The sequence below is a fragment of the Pagrus major genome, chromosome 5 (assembly GCF_040436345.1).
Source record: "Pagrus major chromosome 5, Pma_NU_1.0".
NCBI classification, from domain to species: domain Eukaryota; kingdom Metazoa; phylum Chordata; class Actinopteri; order Spariformes; family Sparidae; genus Pagrus; species Pagrus major.
The window spans coordinates 25775794-25790455 of NC_133219.1; the positions used below are offsets into that span (position 1 = coordinate 25775794).

Consider the following 14662-nt stretch of genomic DNA (forward strand, 5'->3'; position numbering starts at 1 on the left):
GTCAAAATCTAAATAATCCAACACTGATGCAATTATGAAAAACAAATTATCTGTTATGTCATCCATTTCCCTCATGTTGCCTTGGCCTTGCTCAGATTTAAATCCAAACAAACCACATCTGCAAGTCACTGTGGGCTGCGACCCAGTTTGTCACATGCGCTTTATCTATCTGGGGGTTCATAACTTGATAGCAGACGGAACAGTTGATTGGTTCTAGCACACACCAAGCACTCTGAAACACAGCATGAATGACTCCTGTGATCCTATCATATAATTTCAATCACGCCACCAGGGTTGTGACAGTATGGCTACTGGATAGAGATGTCAGAGTTTAACATGACTGAAGAACACAAGTGGATAATTATGTTAATGTGTGGGTAACTGAGATAGTTTGGTTTAAAAAAAAAAAAAAAAAAAAAAAGGTTAAATGTCTGTACCCTGGCAGGATTATTTTCCTAAACAGCCCCACCAATCCAAAACAGGGTTTTATTAATGGATTTTTACACTCAAAGATAGATGATAGATGTGAATAGTGATAGACTTTTGAGTCTTTACAGGATGGAATTCTGGATGCATGATGGAAATAATGCACAGATGGAGACAAGACGAAGTAAAACAAGAAAAAAGGAGGGCAAGAATGTCAGAGAAAAAAGGAGGGCTAGGTAGTGAAAGACAGAAGTAGACAGCAGTTAAAGAGAGACATTTGTCAGTGCCACAGCTTCTCCTTGAATCAGCAAGTGTGGCCACAGCACGGTTAACAACGGGCACTGTCTATTTCCAGAAGACTGTGATTTGTGGGTATCAAAACCTTGAGCTGGATCCTCTGCGAAAGGAGAGAAGAAACTGAAATGGGACAAGTACAAGAAAATACAAGACAAACACCAAAATGATGTACCAAAACGATGTCGCGCTTGGAAGTCCAAAGTCTGCTTTGAGATGAAAAAGTATTGAGTATGACAAATTTAGGCAAAAAAAAGGGGAAAATAACATTAGCCACAGACAAACCTCCAGACAGATGGAATTTATAATTACAAAGAAAGATGAGCAGAAAAAAGACAGGATATAGCAGGATGAAACAGGATGAGCAGTGAGATAGAGGCAGTCTCCAAGACAGGGCAAGGTAGGAAGGGAGGCAGAGGAGGACAACAAAGAATGAGTGAGAAAATGAAGTAGATGGATACAAAAAAAAAATTCCCCTGAGACCAGCTGCAGCAGCAACTAGCTATGAAAAGCTATTTCTCCACATGACCACTCCAGTGGCAGAGTCTGCCACCAGGTTGACCACATCCATTGCTGTCCCACAGTCTCATTATGTTAGCTGGCAGTTTGAAGTGAGGTGGTAAATACTGGAGTCTCCATATTTCACCACATGCAGACTCTGGGCCAGGCCGACAAATAGCTGTTCAGGAATTAGGCTCAGCTAAACCCACAAGTGTCTGGGAGTATAATCAGCCAGAGATGATTGGTCTTTTCAACTTTGAAATAAGTGTTTCTATCACTTATAAGTGCATGTTTTCAAGGTGAAATATACACTATATAAATCTAATTGTTTCTGTTTTGTGTTTGTAATGGGATGTCTGTTGCAACTGTTTGGCAAATTTTCCAATAAAAGAACACTGACGGTAGGTCTTCCAGTCGAGATGCTTCATGACAGGAATCCAGAAGGTCATATCCTATCTCGTTGTAGATCTCCAGGTAGGAGACGTGTGAGGTGTAAACCATACTGCTGTCCTGTGGAGCAAAAATATAGTAGGTAACATTGGACTGGGTGCATGAAGATGGAAAAAGTAAAGTTTAAATTTACTGTAGATACTAATTAATTAATGATGGTAGAGAGTCAGTAGGATATTATGTGATGTTTTCTTCGATATATCGATGTATGTGGCCTGTATGTACCAGTAAAACTGACACCTTTTTAAATTAATCGAAAAAATAAGTTAACTGTGCTGACCTTGCTGATGCGTTCATACAGGTACGAAAGGGTGCGGGGAATAATGCCACGATCACTGTAGTGCTCTGCACCTCCTGTGATGGTAAAGGTCTTCCCACTGCCCGTTTGGCCATAGGCAAATATGGTGCCATTATAGCCATCCAATACACTGCACAGACAAATAAGCACAGACAAACAACCACAGAGACACACGCACACACACACAATTAACAACCATAACTACCAGTCAAGGTCGTGAACACCAAGAGCATGAAGCTTATGGAAATGAAACCAATAATAGACACTGCTTATCTGCTTCTTATTGAATATGAAAACTAGATATTATACAGACTTACAATTTTAAGAAAAAGACATTCTTCCACATCCAATTTGTTGTTTTCCAATTTGTTCGGGCCAATTGACTATAATTGGCAAAATAAGTAGGGCTGCAAAAAACAATTATTTTCATTTTCATTCATACAGTTCATTGTCATCTGTCAATTATTAATCGATTAGTTGTTTGATCTATAAAATGTCAGAAAATTGTGAAAAATGTTGATCAGTGTTTTCCTTAGCCACAGATGATGTCTTCAAATGTCTTGTTTTGTCCACAACCCAAAGATATTCAGTTTACTGTTATAGAGGAGGAAATAAACCAGAAATATTCACATTTATGAAGCTGCAATGACAGAGTTCTGACCTTTTTTCGTCAGAAAACAACTCAAATCAATTATCAAAATAGTTGCAGTAGTTGACAACAGATGAAGATTAATTGTAAATTGCAACTGTAAAAACAGACGTGTTTTACAAGTAGACATAGTAGACATTCTTGGAATAGCATTGGTTTACAGAAGATGACGCAAGTCCATGAGAACATAAGAACAGATGAGAACAAACATGATAAACAGTTTATGATCACTGCTGTGCTCTTTTTAAAGACGGTGAAATACATGCAACCAAACAAAACAATGGGCCAACAGATAATTGTTTTCCTTTAAAAATTCATCCTCAGTGACATAGAATGCTTCTCTTTGTCTGCAAATGTAACCTTATTCTTGCTGTTTTGCATGGTGTACCTCCTATGACATCACCACCCTAATTTGCAAGAGTGCAATGGGCTGTCAAGTATATCCCTAAGCAGACACCAAAAGTCTGAGTAAATAGAATGTGACACTTTAAATCCATAGGAAAAGATGGCAGTGAGTGGAGAAGAGGTATGGCAACAGACATCTGCCGGTAAGGGAGGAATGTCTCAGAGTATGAGTGAAGGAAAAGGCCCAAACCCACTCAACTAGGCACAGCCCGGTGAATTTGGGTTTGGCACTGAAATGCCCTTATGCACGTGCTCAGGGCCATGGAAACCAAAGGTATGTAGTTCTGTTTGAATTAAATGAACATCCAATATGATGACATTCATATGAGGTAGGATAAGTTGGCATAAAGAACTGTAGTCTTGGAAATAAACCAGGATAAAATAGTAAAATGATAGAGGGGCCTCTGACACACAAGCCTGGATCAAAGGTGAGGGTAAAAAAATTGCTCTTTAACTTGCCAATTGCAGGGAAAAGGATATCTTGACACTATACTTTTCAAGATGAATTATAAATAAACGTATGCCTCTCTCTTATTCTAATAGAATTGCCAACCCAGTATTTGAGCAATGTGTGGGTTTCCCTCCTGTGTGCTGTACAATTCCACACCCTGCATGAGAAGCGTAAGGGAAAAAACTACAGTCAGTTTATATAAAACACTACGTTCACTCATGAGAATGGTGGTTGGATGGGCAGACTTGGACAGCCATTGGGCATCCATTTGATCTAGTGTGAGTCATGGCAGTGATTGGCAGCCGGGAGAAAAGACACAGGCCCAGTGTTTAGTTTAATGTCAATGTTAATGATGCGGCCTGGGCCTTGCCACTGAGGCTTGGGCGTTTCCCAATGCTTGTTCCTGTTTACACCTCAGCTTTCCTGGATACTGGCAACTCATCGTCCAAAAGATCCTTTTTCTTCCTGTTGTTTTAATGAGAAGCAGTATGTCCAATCTTTTGATGTAATAGGGTTAAGGGTAAAACTGACCACACCCCTATTTTTCTTTGAACTTGGGCTGCAGCTTTCACAGCCATCTGAAATGGGATTACCGATTGCAGATAGAGGGTTTGCCCTGCCAGCCCAAATTCATTACATTGGCTCTTCTTCTTCTGGAGCTGTTAATACTAGTTTGTTTTTAGACTACTGTATTGGGGTTGAAATGACTGGTTTTGATTACACCACAGCAGAGACAGAGACTAGTGTGCAAGTAAACAAGTTAGACCTTTTGGTTAAACTTGAATTGCACCAAGTATGAGTGCAAACCAAAACAACAACCTGAAAGTTATTGCTAGTTGAGAGGATAGGCGCCTACATGCATGAAACTGAGTTTAAGTGTGGTGACAGCAAAACTGCTGGGATTCAAAGTGACTCCTGACAAACCCTGAATGAATGTTTTGAATGAAAAACATTCTGTCAGTCTAAATCTGTTTGTGATTTCTGTGGACGTAAGTGCTTCTGTAACTTGTACCACCTCAGCATCAACATAAGCTTCATGGTTATCAAGAGGGTTTTACAGAGCTTAGTTGATGTCAGTCCCAACTAAAGTTCTGTTCAAATCTTCTTTCAATACCTTTTGTAGTCTAGGTCTATAACTGTGTTCGATGGCAACATATTTCAATAGGAAATGTGGACTGACAAGGCAGCCTTTTAGCCACTGCGGAACTGGATTTAAAATGTTATAACTTAGTGTGTAAACAGCCCTCTTGCAGAGTAGGCAAATAACTGACAGTGGACTAAAAACTGTCTGATTGGGGTGACAGATTGGTCATGGGTAGACAGGATGAGTAGTGTCTGCTTGGCTGCAGACATTATAGTTATATCATAGACCAAAAGACACCAAGCTCAAATTGATATGGCAAGACATAGCCTGGATGTTACCTGATGTTTTTAAACTGATGTTTTTAAACTGATGTTTACCATCTGCCACACAAAGGGAGAACTGATAAATGCTTGGCTTGAGAGGATAAACTAATACCCAAGTCAGTGAACCAGTGAGTCAGGTCAAACACATCCAAGCCAATCCAGACATCTCACAATGTTTTTCATAAGTCTTCAAATAGCAAAGATAATGCAAAGCAGTTGTGGGGATCCACAAATAGCTCCTATTGTGACTAAGAAGGCTGGGTGGAATGTCTAGTTGATGGTGGGGCTAGATTGAGCCAAGAGGGCAGAGTTTGGCAAGGATGAGAGGAAGAACCGTGTTCACATAACAACAACACAACCAACATTTGATCACAGGAAATTCCAAATAAATTCTCTCTCCTCTTAGCTAGTTTTTCTTTTGGAAGTCAGACCTCATTTAGACTTAGTCTGGGCAAGGAGTGAAGCTCTGACAGACTCTGTTTCCCTTTGTAGAAATGGAGTGGAAATTGTGTATAGAGGTATCTCAAAGTTAAAGGAAGAAACTGTATTTTGGCATTATGACAAAATAATTTTTGATCAAAACCAAATTAGATTTATTTATTTATAAACATCTGGTAGGGATGCATGACATTAAAATTTCTGCTGATATCCAATTGTAAAGCTTACACTTATCTACTTTCCACCTCAACAAAAACATCAACACAAGACAAGGCATCCACCTCACAGTTGTGGCATATTAAGATGCAAATTAAACAGCATGATTAGTGCACAGGTGTGCCCTGGGCTGGTTGCAATAAAAGACCACTCTCAAATGGGCAGTTTTATCACACAACACAATGCCACAGATGTAGTGAGATTTGAGGGAGCATGCAATTGGCATGTTGATTGCAGGAATGTCCACCAGGTGGACATTTTGTATGTCTGGGATGCTCTAGATCAATGTGTTTGACTGCCTGTTCCACTTCCTATCAACATCCAGCAACTTCACTGAGCAACTGAAGATTAGTGAATCAACACTCCAGAGACCACAATCAACAACCTGATCAACTTTATGCAGATGGAGATGCACCAAAATAATATATATCTGTACCTCTACTCATAAACTGCATACATAGACTTACATTTTTTACTCCAGCTTGTGAAATATGGGAGCAGAAGTGTTGAGTTTATATTTTTGTTGAGCATATTACAAAGACATCTGGGCAACCATCTTAGTTCTTGCAGTTTTTTCTAAAGCAGTTGGAGCCTTGAAAATTTAAATGTAAACTCCTGATAGAGATACTGTTGAAAACATCAGGAGGGTAATCAGCCTCCTTGGCCATTAAGGACTGGATGACAAACAACCATCTCCAGCTGAACTCGGATAAGACTGAAGTCCTCATCATTACCTCAGATGGCAGAGCTTCTAAGATGGCTCAGTGTATTGGTTCCATGTCCTCTACTGTACAGACCAGTCTTAGAAACTTCAGTGTTATATTTGACCAGTCAATGCATTTTGAAAATCACACCAAATTATCAACCTGCACGTTTTTTTTTACATCTAAGAAACATTGCTAAACTCAGATCCATTGTATCACAGTATGAGTTAGAAATGATAATCCATGCTTTAATTTCATTGCGGTTAGACTACTGTAATTCTTTTTTCCTGCCTCAACAACTCATCTCTAGACCGTCTTCAATTAGTCCAGAACGCTGCTGCAAGGCTGTTGACCAGGTCCAGCAGGATGACACACATCATGCCAGTTTTACACTCTTTATATTGGCTTCCTGTTAATTTCATTTTCTGATCTGCTCCATCCCAATCTCCCTAATAGGTCACTTAGGTCCTCTAAACAGGGGTTACTGGTTGTGCCCAACTCTCGTCTAAAAACTAAAGGTGACCATGCCTTTGAAGAAGTGGCCCCAACTCTGTGGAATGCTCTTCCGATAGACTTATGCAGTCTCTGTTGAGGCTTTTAAAAGGCAACTGAAGACTTATTTATTCAAATTGGCCTTTGTCTCACCTGCTGCTATCTTGCGTTGTGATCTGTATGCTTTTACTTATTTTAATTTTTTGTTTTTTCCTCCCTTTTGCCATTTTTTTACGTTTTGGTTGTTATCGTACTTGTAAGCACCTTGTGACTGCGATATTAAATAAGCTTTACTTACTTATGTCCAAAGCAACTTACAGTAATTCATACATACACTTATGGCGGTGGCTGCTGACCAGCACATCTTGCCAAAGGACACTTTGACATGCAGACCAGGGGATTTGAACCAGCGACCTTCCGATAACAAGACGCTGGCTTTACCCCTGAGCCACAGTCACCCTCATCCTGTTTCTTCTCCTGTGCATTTCCATCTCCTGTGATTACCCTGTGTTTCACCCAAGCCAGTTCCAGTGTTTTCCAGTGTCCTCCAGTGCCTCTCCATGGTATGGGGAGACACAGAGGGCCTCTAACTTCACCGCCGGCCTCCTGCTACGCACCCTGACCTCCCGGTCATCCCCCAGACTACTTCATTCATATTGTTTTCTGTAATAAGCAACCAACCAGGGTATACCATCTGGATCCTGTTTACAACAGCATGTGCATGCCCAGTGTAAATGAATGGGCATGGGATATGCGTTTTCAGGTGTGTTGGATTAGATTATTAAAAGATAAGATTATTTCTGAAATAGTGCTAAAATGCTTGTCTGGATAGAGATTTAAAAAAAAAAACGTTTCAAAAAATACCTGTGTACATGTGGACTAGGCCTTAATCAATTCAAAAGACATAAGTTGTGTTGGATCACAGGAGTTGCTATCTTTGTTAAACAACCACCATTGCTAATGAAAATCTATCCATGCAACTCGGGCAGAAATGTTCATGTTCAGGTCTCTCCCTGAAGTTAAAGCAGTAGGCATCTAATTGAAATGCACTGTTAGCTTTTGATGAAACTACAGGATAATGTAAGTACACAACTCAACAAAAGATACTGTATAACAAAAGTCGTTTTTAGACACTTAAATGAAGAAATGTTCCATGTTATATCTTTAACCAATAAAACTAATTTGATATATTGGTATATTAGTATTCAAACAAAATATATTTAAAATATTTTACATTTTACATTTACAACAGGCCCAGGTGAATTCCCTATTTCCATTAAATTAAATAGTATTGACAAATTACTTGTATTGTTGATCTTGAGGGCTAAACATTTTCAGCAGGCGAATCTAATGAATGTGGTACTGTGGATGACAAATTAAACAACAGCTCAGTGAGCAGCTACAATACATGGTATAGGTCTGTTGTGGCTTGAAAATGTTCTCACTCATGATAGCACAGTGTGCCATCTCGCCTGTCCACTTAGCAGTTTAAGTGTGTAAAGCATGCCAGAAATCACAGGCACCCTCCATTTCCATCTTAAAGAAAGCTAAGACTTACTGACTTCCTGTCAACAAGGCTGGCTAAAGCCTGTGTGGCCTGACCACAACATGGAGGTGATTAATGATTTATGTGATTTGTGAATGGGTATAAAAAGTTTGATGTTTTAAGGGTTTTAAAGTTATTATAGAAACTTTCATAATTACCTGGTAATAATACAATAATACATTTCTTTTTTACATGTTTCTGTACAGTGATAGTAAGATTTTACCTGTCTGCAACTGGTTTGGCAATGTTTTCAAATATTTCTTCTTGTTTGACTGCTTGATCAAAAACCTTTTGGAACCTGGACAAAGGTGAGACAAAGTGAGAGGAGATGAGATGCATAAAGACACCACCGCCATGACACATTTAACATAACAAAATAAATCAGAATGTACTACTATAATATACTTAAAAGAAATTAGAAATTAACATTGCTGGTTTATCTCAAATACAAAGGCTCAACACAGTTACCCACAGCAGTACTGAATAAGCACAATAGTCCATTTAATTGGCCAAGTGGCCAAGGAGGAGTTTAGTCATTCTGTTTTCTAAAACAGTCTCAACCCATCATGTTTTAACCCACAAGAGATGAGAGCGATGTGAGAGGAATCCGCCCAGGAAAACTGTTAAATGTGGAAATTTTATTTCAATAAGGGCAAAAGGGAACCTCCACAGGCTATTTTAAGACTGAGTGGTTTTCAAAAGCTCCCAGTGTCCACTGCTGTCTGACTCTCTAACTGTGAATTTAGGGCTTGGAAGCGTGGCATGGGCCCTGCCCAGAGGGTATATAAGGCTGCAGCCCTCACCACCAGCGTTAAACAGATGTTCTGGCTCTGTACTAACAGAGCTGGTGGATGCAATGCTCATGGGAAAAGTTCTTATGCAACATTTAGAGCAATGGTGGGCAACACGCCTTCCTCTATGTTGTGTTATCTTTATTTATTCAAAACTCTACAGTTACACCTCTCTTGCAGACTCTAGCTAAACCATAATTGAAATCAACAGTTGAAGTGGTCATTTGAAAGAATTCAAGACTGTTTTTTCCAATTTAGAATAACTTCAGGTGGTTGTCATTGTTTTGATGTTCTACACAAGCCTACAAGTGAGACTGAAGCTAATTATACCGATATTATGAAGACGCTTCATGTAGGCTGTATGCAGTTATACTTATTATTAATCTTATTTCTATAAACAACCAATTGTTACTTTTACAAATATAGAAGATAAAAACAGATTGGACTGGTCTGTTGAAAGAGATGCTTCCTGAAGTATATAGCAAATACAAAAAAAGTCCAATCACTACTCTACAGTGTCAGAGCAGATAGACATATAGCGATAGAGTATGTAGATGTAAAAATGATTTAAATTATTACTTCAAAGACCATACCAGTTTAATTTAAAATTATTTGAGGCCAAATTATTTGGCTGACTTAGGAAAGAAAGCCAATGGAAGGTTACAAATACAGCTATCTGACATCCTACCTGAACTTGTAGCACTCCCTCTTGTTGTTTACAAAGCCATCAGCCAGGTCCCTGGGCACCACAAACTCCAGAAAAGCACCTGTCTGCTCCTCATTGTCCACAGAGTACACCTGAGGGAGCCAGAGACAACAGTAGAGCCAGTCATATGGTTTATGATTTGTATGCTGTTATGGTACAGTATGTGGTACCATACATGCAACCCAACTTAAACACAAAGACAGTACATCATGTTAGGTTTAAAATATAACTTTGACCACTTGTGGTTTGAGTATTCCTGGCCCCAAAATGAACAGATGGAGTTTATGACGCGTATATCCTGTGGAAAGCAATAGCTCTGATCAGTGTAGAGTGTACAGGCAAGCTCTAAAATTCACCTCCGTTCACCAAAGCCTCAGGGGAAACAAGAAAAACTGTAGAACATTAAACCAATATAGACTGAGCTCTAGCAGTGGAGGACATTTAGAGTGAGGCTGGCTGGGTCAATCTGAACAACCCATACCCTGTTTCTGAGCTTCAGCATATGTTCTGGCATATGTTTCCAATGGACACTGATGCAATAAGTCCCCAGGGTTTCAGGAATAAAAGATAAGTTCTAAATGACTGGACTGTTTTTCACTGTCACCCTGCCTGCAGTATCACCTCCTGACCACCTCTGTTCTGTTGCCTTCACATGGACATGTGCTTATTTCATTTTGTTGGATATTGTCAGATCAAGCTAAAGTGCCAGGGAAACCCTCAACGTAATTTGATTATTTCATCCATCAGCTGCTGTGCTCAGACAATAAATTCAGCTTTAGAGAGAAAAAAGTGCTGCCAGGGGGGTTTCTCATGGAAATGGACTTTTGTTTTGTTTCTTTTACATGTGTACAAAGACGTCCATATCTGATAGTAAAAGACTTTTACTGTTTTTCTCGTCCATTAATCATTGCAACTGTAGACATCGGCCCTAAATTAAAAATCTGAATTTGGCGTATTTCAACTTGATGGCTGAGTTGATGTTTACAGAATAGGCTCCATATTTATTGTATGGGTGACTTTTGATTGGTTGTCAATGGGATGCCCTGTACTTGAACTGATTCTAATACAGCAGCTTTAATATCCAAAGAAGTTTAAGTTTTAAGCACGAAAGTGACTAAATGTAAACATACTGAACATCAGTCCAAAACGCAAGCTGTTAGCATCTTCAACTCAAAGCTTTCAAAACTCATATCAGCCAAACACATTAGACAATAAATAAAGTATAGTCACTTTACTGTGTTCTAAAGTTTTTAGGTTGCTTGCTGTAAAGAGCAAGTGATAACAAAGACTATAAAGTAGATAGTTTGACATGTCTTAGCAAGAAAAGCACAGGTGTAATAACACTAATTACCAATGATTGCATTCCATTCAGAAGTGCCAGTTCCAGGCCCTGGCACTGTACTGTGAATTCTTGATTACTTGAATAATTTACTGATACATTTAATGGAAAGGAGCCATTTTAGTAGTATTATGCCATCTATATGCCGACATGTGTATTTGTAGCAGTTCAAGCCATTTTATGTTTGTTTTTGTGATAAAATAACGTTTCAAACTGGTAGAAATAACGTAATTGCAGTATAAACCAGCATGCTTCTTATATAGAAAGGCCTCGTAAATATAACGCCAACATCAGCTAATGTTATGCTAGCTTCAATAAACATCCTTAGCATTTATTTCAATATCCACTCTGAGTTGTGCTTTGTTAAATATTGAGCTTTAGGCGTAAACTTACCGACGCAGTTTTCTTAGTGGGTTTAATGCGACCAAATATCCGTATCGTCTGCTTCACCATTTTCTATAAAACAAAACTGTTCGGTCCTCTTGTTTTCCTTTTGCATATAGTAAGACTCGCTGGTTAGCTTGCGAGCGGTACTGTGCCCTTTGAAGTTTGTTGTGGCTGGTTGCGAGGTGACGGCGGTCGCCTCCACTGACAAAGATCGTCTATACTTGTCAAGATGACTCATTAGTGTAAAGCAACCTTTCCATCGATCCTGCTCTCTCTCTCTCTCTCTCTCTCTCTCTTTCTCTCTCTCTTTCTCTCTCTCTCATTTTAAATACGTTGTCAGAAGTAGTGGGCATATTGACAGAAGTGTATTCAGCACCATAGGCACTCCCCAAACATTAGGCCAATGGCACATGGTGCAGTCCTGCAACAAAAACTGCTACATTTGACAGCTGGTGTGTGTGCTAATCAAAATGCTGCTTCCTCTATGGGAATGCTACTATAGATGTTGTAGATGAAAAAGCTTTAACAAAAATTAGATAAAAAGTAGAAGCATTATAGCATTTCACCAACTTTGTTGTGTTCAACCACAAGCCAAAATTCTGCATTTTGGGACTGAAAGAATAGAGAGGCCAAAGTGTGTTAAATGTGAAATGGGAAACAACAAAATGCAGTATTTTGTGTTGATTGTGTGTGTGTGTGTGTGTGTGTGTGTGTGTGTGTGTGTGTGTGTGTGTGTGTGTGTGTGTGTGTGTGTGTGTGTGTGTGTATGCTTGCGGATGCTGTGGGACTAAGAGTGAGGCAAATATGTACAGAGTGGAGTGCAACAGTCATTTAAGGTACTAGCCAGTTTGCATTCAGGCACAAGCTCACACACACACATACACAAAAATCACACGGGGGGGTGACTTTGACCCTGTCTCTAATTTCAGTGTATGTGCGTCATGCTGTTTCTGGTATTTCACCTGAACCCTGTATGTTCTCCCAAATACAGCCTACCAGGTGAGTGGTTCCAATCGTTTGGCTCAAGCAGCTGTCAAGGCAGGTACTCCTAGTCGTACCTTGTGTTAGAACAACCCTTGAGCAGTAAGGACACTTCAAAGAAGCAACTTCTTTTACAGGGCTTTCAGGTGGTGTAACACACATCCTTGCAGCCATGTTGGAGGTGTACAACTCAGGAGCAACACAGTGTTAAAGGTCCACTTTCTAAGGAAGACATTTTTGAGTCTTTATCCCAACTTGTGAAATACTAACACTTTGGGATGGCAGCTGACTAGACCTACAATCCCAAAGCCTCAGTATTTGATGAGTTGGGAAGGAGACTCAAACATTTCCATAAATTATTAATAGTTAGTAATTAGTAATAATAATAAAGGGACAGTTCACGCCCAAATCAAAAATGCACATTTTACTGACAACCCTCTGCTGACAATATCACATGTTCTTTTTCTCACGTGGCTCCTGAATACCGATTGTGACCTTTGCTTTATCAAATATTTTTCATGGAGTATGACACATGACAAACAGTAATTGTTTGCAGAAATCCTGCTTGCTTAATCACTATTTCCCCGCTTCTTAGCAATGGAAACGAAGAGGAAACTGTTTACCATTAAGGCCATGGCAACAAATAGCAGAAATTTTAAACAAATATGTAGATTATATCACATGATATCATGATAGAGCCTTTGCATACAAAATGCAACCTTTTCAAAATGTGCCATGAGTTCCGAGAAGGAAGCAGCCACGTCCACTTTCTACAAAACAATTATACAGTGCAGTTAAATCTGTTTCCTTGACAGAAAAGTGCATGCAGTAAACACCAACCGAGGGCTGGACTGGGCTTGTTAGGGAGCTGTGAACTCTTTTTTTTTAATATCCTGTTTTGGTCCGTGAGTTGTCTTTAGCTTTAGCTGACATAGCTGTGGTTTCACCCCAGAAGAGGCGACCAACTGTACTGCATGAGTCCGACACACGGAAACAGACTTCAAATCTTCTTGCAACACATTCTTTCACACAAAATAAGTCACAAAAACACTCTGTATTTAATCTTCAAAAGCTTTGCCTGCATGCATGCAAACCAATAGAATTCTCTCCTTTGGCAAAGTGATGTCATTTACTATTATTTCCCAGGTTTATATCAATGAGTTCCCATAATCATTTTTCACTGTTTCATTTTTCCTCCTGTGTTGGGTTCACAGGGAAATCAGGTGACAATTAAAAGTATGTAAGTGTCACAATGAAATTGTCACCATGGATGATAATCACACATACTGACAAGTGCAGGCATGCGTGTACGCAGTCACATTCACACAAGTACATGCTTCATCAACTCTGAAATGACTGAGGTACAGTAAAGACTGTTTTGATACATAGAAAGATTGAGGCTACTTGCTTCAACTGAGTTCATTTCAAAACTTGTGTAACCTTAAAGGCAAAAACAACTTGTGCTGCAGCAGCAAAGAAAAACCAGTTTTTTCAGTCATCTTTGCCAGCATTCAACACCTTTGTCTCCAAGCACTGACCTGGCAGTTAATCAAAAAGGTGTGCTCAGTGTCAGAGAATTTTAGCCTTGCTGGGAGTGTGTGTAACACTGTCCTGACAGACTTTTTGGTTTGGTTTGTGGTTGCAATTCTGTTTGGATGTTTGCAAGATGACTTTGTACCAACTTCAATGCATTTACAATTCCAACAGGATCAAATGTGTGTCATGCAGTGAGGATAAAATCAAAAATCACCCAAAACAGAGGAGCAGACAGTTGTTCCTGTAAATATACACATGATCTTGAACTATCATGTTGCCATCACATCACCCTTGAATAACATCAGACTTCTCATTTGAAAAGCCTTGGACTACATTAAAAACAGATTATAAGAATATTTCCTCTTTTTCAGGGGAAGAGTTGTCTCTATAGTTTCAGTCCTTGTTAGAAAATCCAGCCCCATTAGATAAATGCACACAAGAAGATCACACGTCTACAGTACTTGCCACTGCTTGCTTACAGCGCAAGAGTAGTCTGACAACCAAACACAAGCAGCACACAAGCAATCTGTGGGAGTATTTTCTCTGTGTCTCTGCGAGTGATTATTTACATGCATGCATGGGTATGTACTGTAAATGTGAACATTATTTGTGAGTGCACACACCCAGTCCACCAAGCTGTAAACA

At 39.4% G+C, this 14662-nt stretch overlaps 1 protein-coding gene across 1 annotated transcript in view; it reads right to left on the minus strand.

Moving 5' to 3' along the window:
- Positions 1 to 11578, minus strand: part of kif6 (kinesin family member 6) — a 79744-nt gene extending 68166 nt beyond the window's left edge. Inside the window, exons 1-5 of the mRNA XM_073465752.1 lie at positions 11507 to 11578; positions 9757 to 9866; positions 8501 to 8575; positions 1952 to 2099; positions 1622 to 1731 (exon numbers count right to left, since the gene is read on the minus strand). Of these exons, the coding sequence (XP_073321853.1) occupies positions 1622 to 1731; positions 1952 to 2099; positions 8501 to 8575; positions 9757 to 9866; positions 11507 to 11566 (503 nt within the window). The 5' untranslated portion in view covers positions 11567 to 11578. The remainder of the gene's footprint in view (positions 1 to 1621; positions 1732 to 1951; positions 2100 to 8500; positions 8576 to 9756; positions 9867 to 11506) is intronic.
- Positions 11579 to 14662: the final 3084 nt, after the last annotated feature.